General features: G+C 38.0%; 1 protein-coding gene and 1 long non-coding RNA gene across 5 annotated transcripts in view; one reads left to right on the top strand and one right to left on the bottom strand.

Annotated features, from left to right (window-relative positions):
* Window positions 1-20,543, top strand: part of ARHGAP15 (Rho GTPase activating protein 15) — a 318,797-nt gene that overhangs the window by 206,043 nt on the left and 92,211 nt on the right. For all 3 annotated transcript variants that reach the window (XM_030278121.4, XM_002198396.7, XM_072931738.1), the window contains one exon: window positions 11,199-11,276. In XM_030278121.4, coding sequence (XP_030133981.4) covers window positions 11,199-11,276 — 78 coding nt within the window. The remainder of the gene's footprint in view (window positions 1-11,198; window positions 11,277-20,543) is intronic.
* LOC140684503 (uncharacterized) overlaps window positions 1-20,543 on the bottom strand; it is a 76,772-nt gene that overhangs the window by 47,781 nt on the left and 8,448 nt on the right. The window lies entirely within an intron of this gene.

Consider the following 20,543-nt stretch of genomic DNA (forward strand, 5'->3'; position numbering starts at 1 on the left):
TGCAGGCAGGTTTTCCTACCTTAACACTAAACCAGAGCAGCAAAACATTTTATTTAATGCCCTGATCTGTGACCTGAAGGACTGTCCGCACAGCAGTGGCTGCAAAGACACGATATTTTGTGGTACTTTGCAAACTCTCATGATGTGGATGACTGAAAAGTATCTGAATTTGCACACTATAAAGGGCTCACAATGGTGTCTTTTATTATCTCTGTTTCAGTTGCATTTTTGTGTTCTGATATGCCCTACATTAAAAACACAAAGGCCACAGCTTACAGCAAGAGGTTTCTGTTAGAAACCCTGCAACTGCCTTGGATGTCTGTAGAGTAAATGTCATTAATAATTACTGGAATTTTCACCAAAGAAGGAAATTAGATATGGAAAGCACTTTATGCCAACTTCATCTTTCCAAGCCTTCAGAAATACCAGAGGGTCTATGTGAACCCTAGTAAAAGGGATGAGATTGGATTTCTACCTTCCTTGCATCATTCCATGCCTCAGTCAGCTTTAAGACACAAAGACAATGATTCAAATCAAATTCCTTCCTGTAGCTTTAAATTACAAAATAATTATCTTCCATGAAAATATCAAATGATATTCATATTTATGCATTTACTTCACCCAAAATTCAGCTAACAGATATCCAGTGCATTTTATTGCCAGCAGCTAGGGTTGTTTTCTTATCAGAAGTTAGTATTTTTATGTACTTCTTGCATGTCTCAGCTATGTTTTAGTTATATAATTTGTATTTCATTGAGGTTTTTTTTTTTTTATTTGCATATTTCAAAGCAGAAAGCAATTTGTTCCTTTTCAGACTACTTAAAAAACCTTTTTTGAAGAGTCCCTGAGCAATTCATTTCAACTTTTGTGCTATTTTGGTGTAGTCTATCCTGGAATGTATGTCAAACCATGGCATGGAAACTATGAAGCTGTTTCTGCCAAAGTAATGAGGGATGCACTCTCTCTTAAGTTTTGGTACTTATCACTCTTTATAATCCCATTAAGGAGTTTTATAGTTTCTGCAGATACCTTGACTGCATCTTTTGCTGAGTGTTGCTTTGGTGATCAGATTTTTCCAAATTAAATGGAGGGAGGAAATGGTTTTTAAGTTACTTGAACTTGTTTGGGGGCAGAAAACACAGTGGAAATGACAGGAAAATAATCTATATCTATATAGCTGCAGAGTCTTGCAGCTAAGATGGCAAACTAAAGTGGAAAAATATGTAAGAACAATAGGTTTGTGTCATATTGAAATTAATGTCTCTGTTGTTTCCCGTAGTACTGCTTAATGTCACTGTTTCATAACACTAAATATGAATTTCGCAAAAACAAGAAAGTTTTACTCACTTCTTAGACTAGAGATTTATCACGCTAAGAAAGGTGGTAGGGCATTCAGTGGAATCCCATGGTTTTCAGTATTATTGGGTCTTGAAATGTGAGCAAAGTACACTAAGAAATACTCTGTTAAAGTAGAAGTTATCTCCCTGTGCACATGCACACACACCTTTGTGTTATCACATTTGTATGTTGGGCAGATCTGCAAGGCTAAGAATTCAGTGAGTTGGTGTTGGATAGCTGTGTGAATACTTATCTTCCAAGAGAGCCTCTGGGTTTTCCTGCAACACCCAAAGGTGTCTGATAGTGTGCCTTAGACTAAAGAATCTACTTTTTAAATGTTTACTTCCTCTCAAAGATAAAATGCAAACACAAAGATAGATGCCTAAAATACAATGTGAGTAACAAAGACCACTACCAACTGCACAATAGAGCCCCAGCTCAGATTTTAGAGCAGTGTTCTGCACATTCCTCTGTTAGAAACTCAGAACCTCTGTGTTTCCTGTCCCCAAACAGGTCTGATTTCTAATTGCAGGACACAGACCCATCTTTCTGCACCATGCAACAAAACAAGTGCTGCTATGCAGTGCCCCACTGCTGCTGTTGAGCTGCAGCAGTTAAACTCTGCCTTGGTATCCCTCCCCAGTGATGCTCAGGAGCTGGAGGATGTGCCCATGGAAAGTTGACTAGGACCTGATCCTGGAGATAACAGAGATAACCTTGAGACATCTAAGGCTGGACAGAGCACAGTGTCAGGTTATCAAGTAGTGTGTCTGTTATAAAGACTGTTTGCCCTCTCTGGACTCCTCAGCTATCTCTGAAAACAAAAAATTTTGAAAGAAGCAGTTCTGTGATGTTCTATTTGCTTCCTGAATATTCCTATTTCACCTTAAAATTCTTTGCCAAGCAAGGGTGCTGCAGACTACAAAATGCAATCCTTACCCATTTTGGTTGAAGGTTTTGTTTGCCCACACATACAGATCTTCCACTTCCAACTGTTCAAAGTCCAACAAGAAGCAGCACTAGTCAGGATGGGGAGGTGACATTGCTGAGGTCTAATTTAATCTCTCACTATTGTGAAAGAGGGGAAAAGATTTGTCCCTACTGTGCACTAAATTCTCTTTAAAATCAGCATTGAGAACAAGGGATGTTTGGAGAATTGTAGCTGTCCCTTAGCTTTAACCACAGTTCCTGCTGGTGGTGTCAGTGGACCTGACTGGAACTTCTGCACACTCCTAAGAGGACATTGGACCCCCCCAAAATGCAGTTTCCTTTAGTGTTCTGATGTTGCTCAAAAAAAACAGGCATGATGTTGGTGATGATGGATCCCCAAATGAAGCACAGTTCAACTAGAGTGGGAGGATTTAGCAAAATGCATAAATTTCTTGTCTGCTACTGTCTGTAAGAGGCAGATCTTTACAGTGAGCCTAAGTCACAGCTGGCTTTTTCTGGAATGGTTTATGCTCTTGACCCTCCTCGGCTGTATGGCCAATAGGGAGTTGTCAGGCTACATGTGTTTTTAAACTTCTTTCAGCTAAATCAGAAATCCAAAAGCAAAATACAGCTCTCAGCAGTATCATGTGGAGTTGTGACACTCCCTGGAGGGCTGGGGTACATAAACCAATGAATGGATTACAATGAGGCATAAATGTAGTATTTTCATCCATGACAGATATAATCTCGAGCCTGTATTTTTCATGTTACTTAACTCTTTCAGAACATAATGTGTGACAGAAAATGTCTTATAATGCACATTGCAGTAAATATCAGTCAAGTATGCTTTATTGCTGAGCTCTACATGTTTCCAGAAGTTAACAGGCACAGCTGGGATATAAGAAATGGCAATGTTGTATATATTTCTTAAACATACAAAATACCTTGGCTCTCTTCTCCCCCACCCTCCACATTACATCCCCAGCTGTTCTGATCATGTCACACAGTGGATGAGTTTTTCCATCGTCAGCTTCTCCTAAAATGATAACCTTTATTCAGGCTTTCATCCTTCCCAAAATAAACAGCATTATCCATATTGTCATCACATTCAAGTTAGACTATCAGAGTGTGGCACGGAATAATAGAAATGGAAGGTGGTAAACTGCCTGTTGGTAGCTGTACCTCGTAGAAAATTCTCAATTCAGGTAATATCCGTTGATTTTAATATAAAATCATAGAATTATTTGCTTTGGAAGGGACCTTAAAACTCATCTAATTCCACCCTGGCCATGGTCAGGAGCACCTTCCACTATCCCATTGCTCCAAGCCACGACAACTTGTCCTTGGACATTTCCAGGGACGGGCCATCCACAGCTGCTCTGAGCAACCCATTCCAGTGCTTCACCACTCTTTATCACTCATGGTTAGCATGGAAAAAAATGTACTTGATAAAGCAGCAAAAAGCCAAAGAAATGTTATTTTATTTCAGATGAATTAAGGATTGGTCAGAGGCGACCTCCTAACCTGTACGTGAGAAGCAGTAACTGCAGCAAATGAAAGGGAATTGCAGTGGTGAAGGAGGTATTACAAGAGAAAACAAACACGTAAACAAAACAGAAATAAGCATTCCCAAAATTAAATACTAATGTGTTACAGAGAGAGAACAGCTACTTCCAAACATTTGGCAATTTCAGATATTATACTGTGTTGCATGAAGACAATGTTATTTCCTTTTAAACTGCCATTCCATTTAAACCAGCAAGCTGATGTGTGTACTTGATGTCTGTATTTGGTAGGCATTTTTTCCCCTTTAGCATAAACCTTGTTGATTTAAAAAGTGAACAAAGATGAATCAGGTGGTAAATGTATTCATGTAATCATTTTCATTAATAAGCTGTTATAAATAATAGAGGGAAGGTTTTAAGTGTATAATTCTCTGTCGCACAATTGAGATTTTTCCACATCTTCAGCAGTAAGTTAATTAGAATCACCTGCATTTTCTTGGGCGGACACCAAATGGATTGCAAACAAAAACAGATTAAAATAGCTGTAGCTCATGGCATACAGATGACAAGATTCACAAAGAGGACAATCAGGCAATGAAAACCTCCTCTTTTTCAAACATTTTTTAAAGGAAATTCAGCTCTTGTGAGTCGCTGTAAAAAGACGTTTGTAAGTGTTTCGCTGAAAGACTAGAATGGCTTTGTTTCTGATCCCATGATGAGTGAAAGAAATGTTTAAGAAAGATCACTTTACAGAGAGATTCAGACTGAAATGTGATGACTGTGATTCAAGCCAAGCCAAAAATTACAGCTCAGAATTAAAGGGGATGGACGTGGCTTGGGAATCCATTTTCCCACATTCCTGAATCTCAATCATCCCAGCCAATGTTTAAAAGAAAATACAGTGGAAAGCAATGAGGTCACTTTGTTTAGCTGCAAGAAGTGGGACTAGCAGAATGGCAAAAGTATATATTGGGGGTAAGGGCAAAATTACAGTGAGCACGCTGCGTGTTCGACGGCTTCATTCAAAACAAATAGTCTCAAAGCTTAGTTTAGTTTCTTGTTACAGGCAGCCTCCTGAGGAAGTCTTGTTGTTCCTGGGGCTTTTAAACCATAAACTTCTTGAATGTCAAAGCACAGCACAATATAGAAGACGACAGAGGCAGAGCAAGCTTGATTTGGGCATTAAACAGCAGCCCCACATAGCAGTGAACTGTGTGCTCATTTAAATTACACTTGCTTTGTACTCTCACTGCCCTTATTTATTTGTGTATAAATATCTAAGTGGAAATTCTACCATCGAGTGATATGAAACAGAATGAAGTATATCCTCCATCATATTCACTTGTTACTCATTCTCAGTATGTAATGCTCATATTCAGTGTTTTAATTGCTTCCATTAAACAGTTTCTATAGGGTCTTGAAAACAATAAGATCTTAGTCAAGCTTTTCTCCTTTCATTGCATCTTGGAGTTATTACTGCAAGAAAAAATTAGATTCTCTTTTTATGTAGGAATGCCCCTCATCTTCTTGATATTATTGCAGTCAAACATAGAATTATTTCTTTTCAGCTAATTTCCTAAAGAGATTCACCAAACCTCATGTCTGACACCTCCAATAGAGCTGTTTCATAGCCTTTTAAGAACTACTACAATATTCCCTCTCCTTTCTTTCCCCCACTATCTCTGTCTTTACTAAATTCTAAAGCAGTGTTGGATTTCTACTGATCATAGAAAAAATCTTTTTGATGCTACCTTGAATTCAGGCTTGCTGTCACAAGTCCTGCAGATGGGCAGTGCTGGAAGGAAGTCCAGTACCTTCAAATCACATAAAATGTACAGCTGGAGAGGTCATTTCTCTGTCCTCTCTTTAGTAGGAAAGAACAAAGCTTTTATTTTATATTTCATGTTATTTGCTTCACTATCAAGTGCAGTGCTTTACTATGGATTCTATTTGTAGCCCATGAAGAGGTTCAATCTCATCCCTGCTTCTTTGACACTCCTTTGTAATCCAAGGCATTACATTAGTCCTGTTTGTTGCAGCACTGAGCTCAGAGATCAGCTCTTTATTTAAAGTAAACTTCAAGTCCTTTGTAGCCTAAATCCAGAGTGCAGGATGTACCTTGTGTTTCTCCATACTAAACCTGATTTTGCCAGACTGTGGCTGTTTCAGGTAGTAGTTCAGATCTTCTGTAACTTTACCTGTCCTTGACATTATTTAATTTCTCCCTGACCTTTGTGTCATCTGTTTATTCTGCCAAAGGAATTTTTTTCTCTCATTGTCCCATCTCTGATAGAGGTATTAGATGGCATTGGATGAGAGCCCCACTCTCGAGAGCTGTGCCAGTTCCAACCTTGCTAACTGATATCTCCCATTAACTACCACATTTTGAGGTCTGTCACCGAGCCAGATTTTAATCCATGTAATATATGCCCTGTTAATTCTATAGAATGCAAGTGCTTTGATCAAAATGTCATGTGGTACTAAGTCAAAGGTGGCATGGAAATCCAAACACACTATTTCAACAGTATTGCCTTCACCAACCAGACCTGTCAAATATTCTGTTCAATCAAAAAATGCAACAAGTTTGCTAGACAAAGCTCTGATCTCCATGAAACCATGCTGGTTGGGATTAATGATATTTGGTTATGAATTATTTGTTCATAGTGCCCAGAATTAATTATTTAAGTAGACTGTCTGTGACTGAGGTCAGTCTAGCCAATCTCCAAGAACATCACTCTTAATGCTTTTACAATACCAGAATAACTCTTCAGCCTTAGTAATTTCCAAATATTTCTCTGTGCTTTTTTTCCAAATGTGAGGCACCAATGGAAATGAATGGTTTTTACAACAGTGGTTATCTTTTTGTCCTTCAGATTGACTTCCAGTATCATTCAATCTTTGATCTCCCAGGCCTGTTTAACCTCTATCTGGTACAAATATCTAATATGACATTTTTATGGCACCCATTTCCATGGCAGCCAGGTACTCTCTCTGGACAGGGGATGGACCCTGGCTCCTTATTAAAAGACAATATGTTGCTGGGATGTTTTAAGCCTCAAAAGTGTGATAATCTGCTGGGAGGAGAACAAGAACGGGGTAATTCTGGTGATCAAAACAACAGCTTGGTCCCATCAGAGCAGAGCCAACCCCAGTGTCAACCCCCAGAACTGCTCCAGGAGTTTTGGGCGTAGACAGCCCCACCCTCTGCCACACCAAGAAGCAGGACAGGGGTGTCAGAAACACTTTCTGGGGTGTAGCCCATGTTTGCTTCATGGTATTCATCATTTTCACCTCTGATTTCCATGGCTTCAGACAAAATAATGTTATTTTTGCTCAAACAATCACCTGAAACTCTGGGTTCATTTTGTCATCCTATACGTTATTTAAAAGTAATTTTAGTGTGTTAGGTTCATTCTTCGCTAGCCTTCATGATTTTCTTTCTACTGGAATACATATATTGGCAATTTTGTGAAATTTTATTTCTGTTGCGCTTTTTAATTTTGTTTTTCTCATCACATTATTTTGACATGGATGTATTTGCTGCATTCACTCTTTTCTGCGTCTTTAAATGATTTCTTGCCTCACTTTTGTGCCCTTAGTAAACTTAAAAAAAAATTGTTTATAAATCAGATATTTATGGTAAGATGCATATGAAAACAGGAGGAAAGAATTATAGTTTTAGGGAGAACATATCCTGATAATGACCTCTTAAATATTTGTAAAGATGGCCCTGGGCATCTGAGCCCACAAAATAGTTTATAATACAACAGCTTGATTGCATAATGATACTTTAGTTTTAAAACGTATGATCTTTCTGTTTATGGGAAGGCATAATAGGCTCCTTTGAAATACAATAGTTTTGCCCTGAACATAACTGATTTTAAATGAAAGGACTAACTAAAGAATGCCTTTCTTCAAGTTTGTACTTCACTTTGTTGTTGAATCCAGCTTGATGGTTTCTTTTACAAAACAGGCCTGGGGACCACACCTATTTCAGGATACATTAATTGTGGGTTTTTATGCAGGAAGTTACCTAGTGCTGTTTTAAATTCTAAATCTTGTTAAAAAACAGAGAAAATTCTGTGTACCACCACCCTTTTCTCTCTGCACATAGAACATTTCTTTTTATATTCAGTTTGAAGATAATTATCAAATCAAAATTAAGATTAGACAGAATCCAGTGTGATTTGGGAGAGGGATTTTTTTTTTTTTTATATGCAACAGAAATGAGTGAGTGGGAACATTTAACTGCAGATAGTTCATAAATCACCTGGACTACCTCAATCAATATTCAAATCTGGTTTTTTAAAAGAGTTTTTTTAATAAATATATCACCTGAACTCTACTTTTCTTCTGTCAATATTTTGCTGCAGCTTGTTCCAACTCAAACTGGTCCTAGATCTGACACTGGCCTGCATTCATTGTTACTTCTATTTTGGATAGGAGTGCAAGAAATGTTTTAAATAAATATATTATTTGATGAAATAAATTAAATAATAACTCTTCTAACATCTCCTGTGCAGTGCAGAGTGATTAGAACTTTCATTTTTGCTTATGAATCTCAGCCAAGCCTGAGTCCAGTTGCCTTTTAACTTTCTCATCAGGAGCACCTGTGTATTTTTTTTTTTTTACTAAAATAGTTAAAATTTGCTATCGTTTGGCAGCTGAACTGATGAGTTCTTGAGTAAGACCTTTTCCTGCATGTCTTATGCCGTTACAAAATTTAGTGTGGAAATCATTATTGTGCTTTTGGCTATAATTACTAATTGTGGGTCCATCCTGTTCTCAGGTTCCTCATTAAAACAAACAGAAACAGAGTTGGAGACTGGAATATACAGCAAATAAAATACTTGTTCTCCTTTAGGGCAAAATCCAGTGATTTTTTCCCTGATAAACCCCACTACAAAATGCAAGAAGGTCATCCTATAGTGAACTAAAGCTGACTTTATTATAACGATTATTTTTTTTCCTGAAAGTCTCTTTGCCACTATACTTAAACTCCAGCACCAGATAGGAAACTGGGCAAGGCTTTTGTTTCATCTTGTTCCCTAAGTATTTATAGCTTGCCGTGAAGAAACACTTACAGCAGTGCAGTGATGTTTTTATTCTTGACAGAGGTGCCCTTAAAAGTGATTTTGCTTTGAAAATTGTTCATAGAATCAGGATATAAGAACTATTAAATATACTTCTCTCTCTCTTTCTCTGCCTTTCTCCTTTGTGCCTAATTGGATTTCCAAAATAAGTTGTTAACAATCCAGCTAAGATAATGTGGTCATGAAAGGGATGTCCAAATCCACCAATTTGCATTGGTTTGGTTTGGCATAACTTTCAAAGTTCTTGGAGCAGAAAGCCGATGGCACGTGAATGTTATAATCAGCTTGATTTTTTTTTTCTATTTTTTTTTTCCTCTGCCATATTGTATAGTGCCCAAATAAAATGCTAATCAAACTTCATTTCTGGACTAAAATTAATTTATTAACAATAATAATGCTCTTGTGTACTCCAGACCATGTTGCAAGATGTAATAGCCACCAATTTACAACACAGCTTGTTAATTTTCACTTGATCTGGGTGATTTATGCAGGTTCCAAATTGATGCTCTTAATGTGAGACTATTTCACCCAAAGTGACATGGATTGTTTTCACTTCCATATAACCAATGAGGTTAAGAACTGAATTGAGTTAGATCCAAACAAAAGTTAACATTCTGTCTGGTGGCTTGCCTGTTTGTTAGTTTGATTTATTTTTCCTTTTTAATTTCTGGTTTAGACTTCAACTTACATGATGCAATTCTCAATCCTCTACCACAAGAGTCCCACAGTCCTATGCTGGGAATTATTCTTTCACTCCCCCCTTACTAAAACAGAACTAAACTCTTCAGATTTAGGTTAGAATTGCATTACTTAAACATTTCAGTAATTTCAATTTGCTCATGTGTTATATATCCAGCAGATGGATAATTTCCAAGATTTCTTGATTACTAAATCCTTTTTGATTTCTCTTAAATAAACTTTTTCTTCATCCCTCTGTAACCAAAGGGGAGATCTTCCTGAAATGGAACATCACTCTCAGTATTACATTACAGGACACCCAGAGGTGCAGGGTAGAAAACTAGAAAGCTATCTAATAAAACACACTGAGAAGCACAGAATTATTCTTAATAATCACAAGAATAAATAATTATTAATTTTTAAAATTAATTTTTTAATGCAAACCAAATCAGGATGTTCCTGGCAGCTGGACTTCTAAGCTTTTATAATTGTTTTTACTCTTACCTATACTTTCATATTTCCTTTTCCCCCCACCTCAAATTGGAAAACTATTCCCCCTAGATACATTCTCAGGGAGTGTTTCCTGAAAAATTTTGGGGTTGAAAAATTAGCATTTTCCAGGAGAAAAGCTTTCTCTGAAACTGCTCGCCAAGACCTAATTAAAACTTGTGTTCCAAGTAGCCTTTAAAAAAAACTGGTTTGTGTAGCTTCTCTTGGCTTCTTTTGTACTTGCAAATTTTAGATGTGAAATGACAATGTACTTTTCAGTGGGTTTGATTTTTAAGCACACAGGTTGGGTCAGGGTTGCACCACAGTGAATTCTCCTGGAAAAGGAGAGCGGTTCCCATGTGCTTTGAAATCCTACAGCTGTGCAACAGGGGCTGGAAGTGCTATTTTAAACACTCATATCAACAGAGCTTGCTGCAGGAGATAATATGTCACAAAAGGGCGTATGACATCTAGTTTCACCTAGAAGATAAACCTTGTGTAGATATGCAGGGAGAAACAAGACTGTCGGGTTGTCCTTGAAAAGAATGGCCTTTATCAATGAAGAAATGTACTCCAGGGCATATGCTACTTGGGATATTTAATTTCATCCTCGAGCCTGTCTGAGCCACTAGGAAGAACATAGTAGAGAAATGGTAGTTGCGTGGAGTCTCACACACATCGTGATTTCAGGGTGGGCACCTCAGTGCTTTATTTTCAGAAAGGTCACAGACCCAGAAATTCAAGTCAGAAAGCCCAGTGCCCAGACAGAGAAGTTTCCCTGGCACTATTGATGCAAACATCCCACGTTCAAGCAGGGCTGGCACGGCACCGTGCCTGTCCCAAACAGCCCTTCCCGATGAGCACCAGAGCCAATTGCCCCTCGCTGCCCTGCCACACTCAAAGCCCCTTGCAGAGCCATATTCTGCTGACAGAATTACAAGATAATTATAGCTAGGTGTTTTGTATTCACTTAATCTCCCACTTTTATTTTTCATTGCTGCTTTAATCAGTGAGGAAGCACTTCAGTTGTTGTCAGGTGGATTATTTTTCAGTCGCTCGCTGCGCTGCTCTTCCTCATACTTGTGAGGGTGCTTCTGCCTTCCTGACAGACGTACAAAGAAAAATACTTCTATGATCTAAAATGAAATATGTGTTTCTTTTTCAGGTCTAGATGTTGATGGAATATACAGAGTTAGCGGCAATCTGGCAACAATACAGAAGTTACGATTTGTTGTCAATCAGGGTAAGTGATTCCTCCACCCTGTTAATGTTTTGTTTAGTACTTAACTGTCTCAGATGACAGTATTTCAGAATCTGCTATACATTAGTGGCATAGACTGATGAGCCCTGTTTTGGAAAAGAGAGGAAAGGGAAGGTAGAAAGATATTGCACAGAGGGAAATGTCAGCTAGGAGAGAGGAAAAAGAGCAGAGTAAGCAGAGGAAAATAGTAGTTAAACTTGAGATGAGAAACAAACAACAAACAAATCTAAAAATACAGGAGGAAATGGAAATGTGAAATAAGGTGGCAAAAAGCAAAGCATATGTAGAAACCAAGGAATCAAAGTGAGGGGGAAAGAAAAAGATTAAAAGGAAAAATAGCAGATTGTTTGGATGTTGAAAGTTAAACAAAACCAAAAGTAGAGCAGGGATCCAAAGGAAACCAGCGAAAGAGAAAAAGGTGCTGAAAAGAACTTAAAAGGAAACGCTAAAAGTGGAGTACTGGCTCTGCCAAAGTCAGTGGAAGATTTACCACTGATTTTGAAAACACAAAGGTTTGACCCCAGAAAATGAAAGAGGGAAGATGAATATTTTGGGGACCAACTAACCAGAATTAGAACCATCCTGTATGTATTTACTGAACATATTTACACAGATTCTGTGTATAATAAACATATTTCCACAAATACAACAGCATGCTTTTCACTGATGTGACCTAAAGAAATCTAACACTGATCAGCAGATCCTGTAACAGGTGTGGAAGCTGATATTGGGAACTAATAAGGATGAATGAAAAATATATTTATCTCCAAATGGTTTACTAGTCTTACCAAAGACTAGCTCTTCCCACATTTAAAAGCTTAGCAAATATCATCAGTGATAGTGAACCTCATGATACTACTTAACAAGAAAATAAAATCAAGTTTATCCGAAATTAGGAAAAATACCAAATCTTAAATTGCATGAAAGACCTTATACATTTTTGAATGAATCAAGTATAAATGTGAAGCTGCTGCAACATTTTGTCCTACTTTTTATAACCTTTTTATGTTACCTGGAGACTATTACCAGACCTGCTAAATATTGTGTATTCTGTGTGAGGGTGATGGAGAACAACTCCCTCAATTAGCTTGGTACTATACATAAACTAAGACTTTTGACTCAGATATTCTCATGAAATTGAGAGATAGGAGAGATGTAAAAATATTCCCACCTTCAAGCCTCAATTTACATCTTTATGGAAAGTTTCAGGGGATCAGTAGGTGTTTGCCACCTCCTCAGCTGCTCCAGATTAGTCTCGTCTTCAGCTGAAACTGGAGGGTGAACTCTGGTTTATGAGGAATCAGTATTTATGCCAGTAAATTCAGCAAGACTGAATAAATCATCATTTACCAATCAGCCTCACGGTTTTGATTCATTACTTAGTTTCTCTTAAATTTATAGTTGTTGGGTATTTGTGTGTCGATAATGAAGCCTGCCTTGGCTTTCAAATGACTGTGAGCTGTATTTTGTTTGGAGACACTCAGGCAAAAATGGGATTTTCTATCCTTCTACACTGCCTGAGCTCTTTGCTCAGGAAAAAACTGTGCCATAAAAATAATGGTCCTGTCTATCATGTCTCGTGGCATCCAAAGGTTAACATACTTGAGGTTAACATTACTGCTCAAGTTTTCACCTAAAACAGATGGGCTGATACTGTAAAGCTAGACAGAAGTCTAAGCTGGCTTTTTGCAGCAGAGAGGGACCAGACACCTTTTCCTTCTGGTTTATACTACTGTGAAAAATGAAAATATAATGGTGGAGTTAATAGTACATTAAAGCCACTCCGGCACTGGTTACTTAAGGCATATGGAAAAAAATCTGCCTACTGAGTGACCAAAGGAAATTCAAAGAAAACTAATGCCCCTAGAGAACTATGTCATCATCTTATCAGTTATGATAATCACTGTTTCTTATGTTAGTCTTTATTGATGAAACGAGGGCATTCTTGTGTTTTAGGTCACGATGGAGTGGATTTTTGAAAGGCAGTGGTAATATCTGTCCAGATCCCCATCACACATCCTTTAAAATCCTGTCCACAAAAAATTTCTGGTCTGTACTTAGGTTATTCCTCAGGTAAATGCATGCAGAAATGCTGATTTAGGTAAATCCCAATGCCACCTAACAGTCCCCAGGGGCGACCCCAATGCCCAAAGAGGGAAGTGGAAGACCTGAGCACTGTAGCTCCCAAAGAATAATCCAGAAATTTCTAATCATAACATTCAAGAGGGAATACAGACAAAAAGGATAGGCAGCCACTGTTTCAGTAGTTTAAATAACACCCTTTTTCTGTGCTAAGCAGGAACCTGCAGACAGGAAAGAGCCCACTGAGTCACAGTGTACCTAGAAAATGCTGCGGGGAGATGGGGAAAACAGGATTTATTTGTGGTGTGCAATCTCCTTCCAATGTGTCCCAGAGCCTGGAGTTCCCTGTCAATTAGGTGCTGAGGTCGGCAGCACTTTCAGATGGCTTCATGAAGGGGAAAAAAGTTACCAGGAAAACGACTGTGCACGCCCAACCTTCTTTTTTTCCCATTCTCCTGAAGCTCTGCAGTGGGATGGTGGTTAATAACTCACTGTCCACACATCCCCATCCCTCAGTAATTATTGTGACCTCCTCAGGTCAATCCCTGTACCTTCATTTTTCAGTAGTTAACAGTGGGAAAGGAGTATTTATACACATGATTTTACCATAGCGACTTCCCCCCCCCCCCCTTACTTTTAGTTAAAGTTTAATTTAATTATAAATGCAAACAAATGTTCTGACAAAACCTATTTGCATTGCAGAGATTGACTGCATTTAGTTCTTCTACAGGCCAAATACTCATTGGGCTCTTTATTCCTGCTTACTTTGCCATTGTGTTACACCTACATTTAGAGGATATAAATAATTATTTATCACATGGAAGATCATAGAAGGCACTCTAGGCTGGCTGCCATATCAAAGTATTTTTTTATTAGAATAATCATTAATTAGAATATAGCAAAGCTTTTTTTGGCTCCTTTTCCTATACTGTTAATGTCATCTGCAGCATCAAAAATTAAATGAGAGAACTGGTGAATATGAAAGGAAAAGAAAGTAACAGTTGACAGCTTTATCATTAAAAAAGAAATAAGAACAGCAAAAATATAAAAGTACTCTTGAAATTCTGAATTTTTGAAGGTGAAAAGGGCTTTCCAATTAAAAAAAAAAAAACCCAAACCTGGTGTCTTTTTAAATTCTCTGAATATACTTTGTGTTTTGCACTCATATCTTAAGGTAGGCAGCTCCTGAAGAGGGTTTTGGCCTTGCCAGCACAAGCAGCAGCAGAACAAACTACCTTATTTACTTTATCCTTCTCACAGAGTTTTGTTTTTCCTATAAAAATCTATTGATATCACACCTTTTTTACTTCTGTGCAACAGGATTATCTTTTATCTATGATTTATTTTCCCATTAAGAGCTGAAAAGATCAGTTGATCATAAGAGGACTGGGCTATAACATCTCTCAGCACTTTCAAAACTCTAAGTCATCATTTTTCGAATCACTGAATCAAGGCTGGAGAAGCTGCTTTTGCCAAACTGACATCAGGAAATTCGTACTTTTCTTAGTCTATAAGCACTGAAAAATCTGGGGTTTAGAAACGAAGTCACCAGGCTGTCAATATTTTTGGCTGAGCCCCTACAGTGGAGGCATCTATCACAGCTGGAGACATTAGACAGAAATACCTATTCCTCTTATGATTTCCATATTATTGGTCAAGTCTAAAAATTGAAATGTTAAAAAAACAAACCAACAAAACAAAAACAAAAAAAACCAAAAAAAAATTAAAATAACTAGAAACAGACAAGGTACTTGAAGGCTTCTGCTGATTTTGCACAACATGTAGTAAGTTAAATCTTTTACATGTATTTATAAGGATATTCTTTTAGTTCACACCTGTAGGAAAAGGGATAAAATAATGTTTATGGGTCTGCTAAGCCATGTAAGGTGTGCTGGCAGTTCCAGGGTAGGAGGTACTACTGGAAAGATCCCTTGTTCTGGCCCAAACCCCCAGAGAGGGTCTGAACCTGCTCAGAGCTATTAAGGCACCACTACATGAACTTGAGGAGAGGGGCAGGTGCTTTACAACAGCAAAACACGACAGAGATGGGGCAAAAAGTGCCTGAAAAAGCAAAACAAGAACAAGGGAAGACTTTTCATCCATCAGGATTTGTGAGTAAAAGTGAGTTTTTCTTTGCTTTGGTTGGAGCCATTGTGCTGATTAGAAAACTCCAGAAGGGTTTGGGTTGGAAGAGACCTTAGAGTTCATCTCTTTCACCAGGGACTCCTTTCACCAGGCCAGGCTGCTCCAAACCCCATCTGGCCCTGTGCATGGGGTGACACACATTTAGAGAGACATTTTTTTAATGTTTTATGAATGTGAGGACATTTTTTGTGCTGAGCCAGGTTCCTTGTCCTGCTTCCACACACCTCTCCCATCAATCCTCAATTAACTCCATGCTGAAGACCTGGGACACCTGGGTGAGGAACTGGAACATTCCTTCTTTATGTCTCCCGTGCTAATCTGCTCAGTAGCTGGAAAGGCGTTCACTTTCTATGGCTGTCAATCAAGAAAATACCATGAGTACTAAATTAACTGAAAAAAAAAAAAAATAGAGCTATAAAGAGTTCATATCACACTGCTGAAACACCAGGATTCTATCCCAACGCATACACGTCCAATGAAACTAACCATGGAAATACAGATTTCAGTACTTATGGTTCATTCAGCGAGTGTTGGCTCATGCATAATACAAGAGAGTTCCTAATTGTCTTTATGTCTGAAGCTTTGTTTGCAAAATGCTGGGTGTTTGCTGTGCAGATGACCTTTGCATCTCTTTATTTCATTAGGAATACCTTGTGTGTTAACTGCACGGCACCACAGACCATCCAAAGGTCAATGGTTGTGTTTTTACAGCTCTGTTACTCTGCTTATGTACCAAAGCAGGGGCAAATCTGGGAATTTTTACAGAGGCTAAATATTATGTTATTGCAGAGAGGTGCATTTCTTGTGGAACATGGAAAAGGGCTGCCAAAGATATCCAAATATTCCTGCTCTGAGGAGGGGAAAAAAGTTAATTTAATCTCATCCTTGCATTACTTCACAGTAACAAAAAAAGTACTTGGACAAAAAAGAAAATATTTCTGTTATTTCTTCTATGAGAATTTAGCAGGATATGACTCAGTTTAAGGAAAAAATTAAGAGTAAAGTTTGAACCAGAAATACGTGAACTGATTGCGAATATTTATTAACTAAATAATTTAATAATAAAGAAAATGCCTACTTGATTAATTGTTACAGAGTAAAAATTACAATAAAACTGTCTTGATCAGTGCTTTGCAGAAGCACCATTACTGTCTGTGCAGTTGTTTAACAAGGATTTAATTGGAAAGATAAGTGAATGCACATTTAAAAGTATTGTTAATTTGCTTTATAATCACCCCATCCTTCACAGTATTGACAGCACCAGGCACAAACCCCTTTCTCTTTTACAAGTATTATTTTCCATATGTGCACAATAAATTCTGAAGCAGTAATTGGAAATTTTATGGATTTCAACATACCTAGTGTTTTGAGTTTATAGGTGCCATATCCCTTCTCTAAAAGTTGTTCATAGGTGGCATTTTAGGTAAAAACACTGCTTTTTTATTACCTATAGGCTTTTTTTTTTTTTTTTTGGAGGTTGTGGTGTGGTAGTTTGTTGGATTTTGGGATTTGCTTTTTTAATTTTGTTTTGCTAAGAAATATCTAATTCCAATTTACTTTTTCTTTCCACTTGAAATATCAACAAAATCTTCGCTTCGACATAATTTTTGATTTAATAAACAACAGCCGTCAGAAACAGTAATCTTCAATATGTTTATATTCCATCTGCACTTATATTTATTGTTCTAAAATGACTCAGATTGATCTAATTGACAAGTAAGAGCTCGGACCATATGAGCAGCTAAGGATGATACCTTTAAGCAGCAGGATTCTTCAACCTAACTGACATGTTCTTTATCAATGAACTGGGAGAGAAGAGGGACAAATATTCGGATTTTTAAAACGTAATGATTTATTTTTTAATATTGCTGATTCTATGAGCTTGCTGGGACCATATGTCTGTGTGAGCTGGGCTATCAGGAACCAGAGTGGTTTCCTGGCTGGCTCTGCCTCAGCGGGCACAGCCTTTGAAAACCTGGAGCTGCCTTTGAAAAAGAGCCTCCAGGTCAACACAAATGGGCTGGGTGGTTGTGAAGGGGGCATTTAGGAGGTGAAAAAAGAAAGGGAGAAAACAGGGGGGAGGAAGACTGGTGAAAAAAGAGATTTTTTTTTTTTTCACAGCTTTATTTCTTTAAAATAAGGGAAAAAAAAAAAAAACCAAAAGGAGGGGACTCAAAGAAACACCCCACCCAAACCAACAACAACAAAAACTCCCACCAAAACCAATAAACCTTCCCATTCAAAAATACCTATATCTTTCCATTGGCCCCAGTATATCCCTTTCAAAGGCAGGCAGGGGCTCTGATCCTCTCCCCAACAAAGGCTCCATGGGCACAGGAGGGCAGGTCCTCTCTCAGCTGCCAGCTCCCAGAGAGCAGCCACAAACATGGAGGGCCAAGAGGATTGTCATGGGCTTTCTTTTAAAATTGCAGGAAGGATCACCAGATAAAAAGGGGGAATACAGAGGAATGGTTCTCTCATGCAGTCACTTTCCTTTTTGTTTGTGGTTTCTTAATTTCTTGTGTGCATACCTTGATGAGATTTCCCATTATATCTGGCAATGTCAGACATTTTTAGATGTTTTAGGTTATTTATTGTATTTTTTCAAGCTTATGTGAGTATCCCTACAAACACATGAGTGTGCCTTGGTGGGGGTTTACCCTTAAAGCCACCCTCCAGCCTTGGTGATGTTCCTGGTGTGATCAAGCACAGCACAGGCAGCAAAGTCTTCCTCACGTCTGCCAGCAGCTATTCATGTGACCAGTCTCACTGAGAAACCAGGAAGAGTGATCCAAAGTTCACTATGGAAATATCAGGCTCAAACTGGGTTACTTGCTAGCTGAGAACCAAAATGTCTTGAAAGCCTTGAGTCAAAAATAGTTTTTTTCTTTCTTTTTCACACTTCCCAGGCAGGCACAGAAAATAAAATGGACTGAAGCAATTTTCAAAAATAATTATAAAACAGCTTGCTTCTGGGTTAAGACCTGCATATGCCAAGCTGTAGCCAAGAATTTAATTTTTTAAATTTTTTTTTTTCCAAGCTTTAAAACTCTGACAACAGAATACTTTAATTGAGCCCACAGTACTTGGTGAATCAATTAATATGTGCATGTTACTCATGTGGGTTTTCTTTTTATCTCTCTGTTTTAAGCTACAGAAAATTTATTATTATTATCATTGTTCAAAGGAAAGTATGTTTTCCACATCTTCCCCTTCTCTTTGCAGAGGAGAAGGGGGGAAACTATAGTACTTCCAAAAATTGCTTGTAAATATGTCAGGTACAAAATGTAATGGAAATACTAATTTTCACAATGAATGCTTCAAATTATTTTGTAAATAATGCACATATATATATACATGTATATGCACATATATATGTATATGCACATTATATATAATGGATATAATAAAAATGGATAGAGCTTGAATGTTAATGTATTTCCAATATAACTATTTTGGGTTCAGTGTGAAGAAAAAAAAAGCAGACAGAAAAATATTCAGAATTCTTAGCTGCCCAATCTGCAGCTCTGTAAAACTTCTCTTACGAGTGGTATTGTCATGTTTTCCTTTTCATGTGCTGAATAAGCCAGTGGGATGGGGCAGAGGAGGCAGCAGGCTGGGTTGGTGCGGTCAGCCACAAACATACCATGGATTTTATGGCATGTATTGTATGATGAAGCATTTCAAACATGCCTTTTATTCCTTTTCTACCCGCAGCACTATTTGCGTTACAATAGCGTCTTGCTTAGTAACACTTCGAGGAGTTGAAGAGCTTCTTGATAACCCCTCAAGGAGTGTTGTTTAGTTGCTGAGAAGGACTGGAGGTTTGCACGCTGCACTGAGGGATTGCCTTTTTTTGGGGGATGCTCATCGTTGTCACGGGTGACTCTTTGTTTGGGTTTGTTGTTCTGATAGCAACGCTACAGGAAATGCCGTTCCACAGAGCTCCAAAAAAGCAAAGAAAGGAAATAAATTATTGAGTCGTTTGGTGAAAGTATTAACAGGACAGCTTTCGACCTGTGATTTTTAGGACGATGGGATCATTTCCTGAGTGTGGGGGTTGCCAGGCTCATTTGTAGATAAACTGAACCAAGAGTCAAAGGTGTTTTGCATGGGATGTTTGTGCTTTGAGGAGATGGACACCCTGGAGAATTATTCTGCAGAGCTCCTACTTGTAACTGGTCATACTCAATGTCTTACAGTACTGTGGTGTGGCCTAATATTTGGGGTGGTTTCCTCCCTTGTAGTAAATATCTGTAATTCTGTGGCTTGTGTGTAAAAGTGGCTGACAAACACGAGCTTGCAATGGGCCTGCAACAAAAAAGGGCGGCGTTATATATGGATGTACACTGCGTAATATTCTACAGGGTGGCGTGGGATGAGAAAGTTGTTGCACCAGGGAATTTGGCTTTTTTGTGGTATTTTGTGGTGTGTTCTGTGTGTTGAGAACTGGGGAAACCATAAATGCTGTGGTGGGGCAGCTGTTGTGAGTAACAAACAATTTTTTGGTTGGAGGAGGCTTTGGTAATGCATTTAAGTATTGAACTCCATTGGTTAAGAGTGATGGGGTCCAAAATTGAAAACACTTAAATGTAAAAACTCTGGGATGAAAAAAAAAAAGAAAAGGAGAAAATGTAAATAATAACTTCTCTGGAAAATGGAAACTTTTATGAGGAAACCTGTGTGCTTATATAGACTGTCTCAGTTGTGCTTGCATATTTCCTAGAATTACGTTATTGCTAAAAATATAACACTGTTCTTAAGAAATTTTCAAGAGCTCACAACATCCTTTTTTATTGGATTTAGAATTGAATATTCCTGTCTTCTTTCCTCCTTTTTTTTTTTTTTTATTTGCATAAAAATTCAGCGGAATTTCTTGCATGAAAAAATTATCAGAGTCCTGGAAAGCATCTTCCCTTAATACATTATTGGAGCATTTTGGTGTTGATTCAGTTAATCACTGTTATTTAGTGCCACTTGAGAGGATGCTGAGTGTCAGAGTGACTCTCAGAAGGATATTGG

The sequence above is a fragment of the Taeniopygia guttata genome, chromosome 7 (assembly GCF_048771995.1).
Source record: "Taeniopygia guttata chromosome 7, bTaeGut7.mat, whole genome shotgun sequence".
Lineage (NCBI taxonomy): Eukaryota > Metazoa > Chordata > Aves > Passeriformes > Estrildidae > Taeniopygia > Taeniopygia guttata.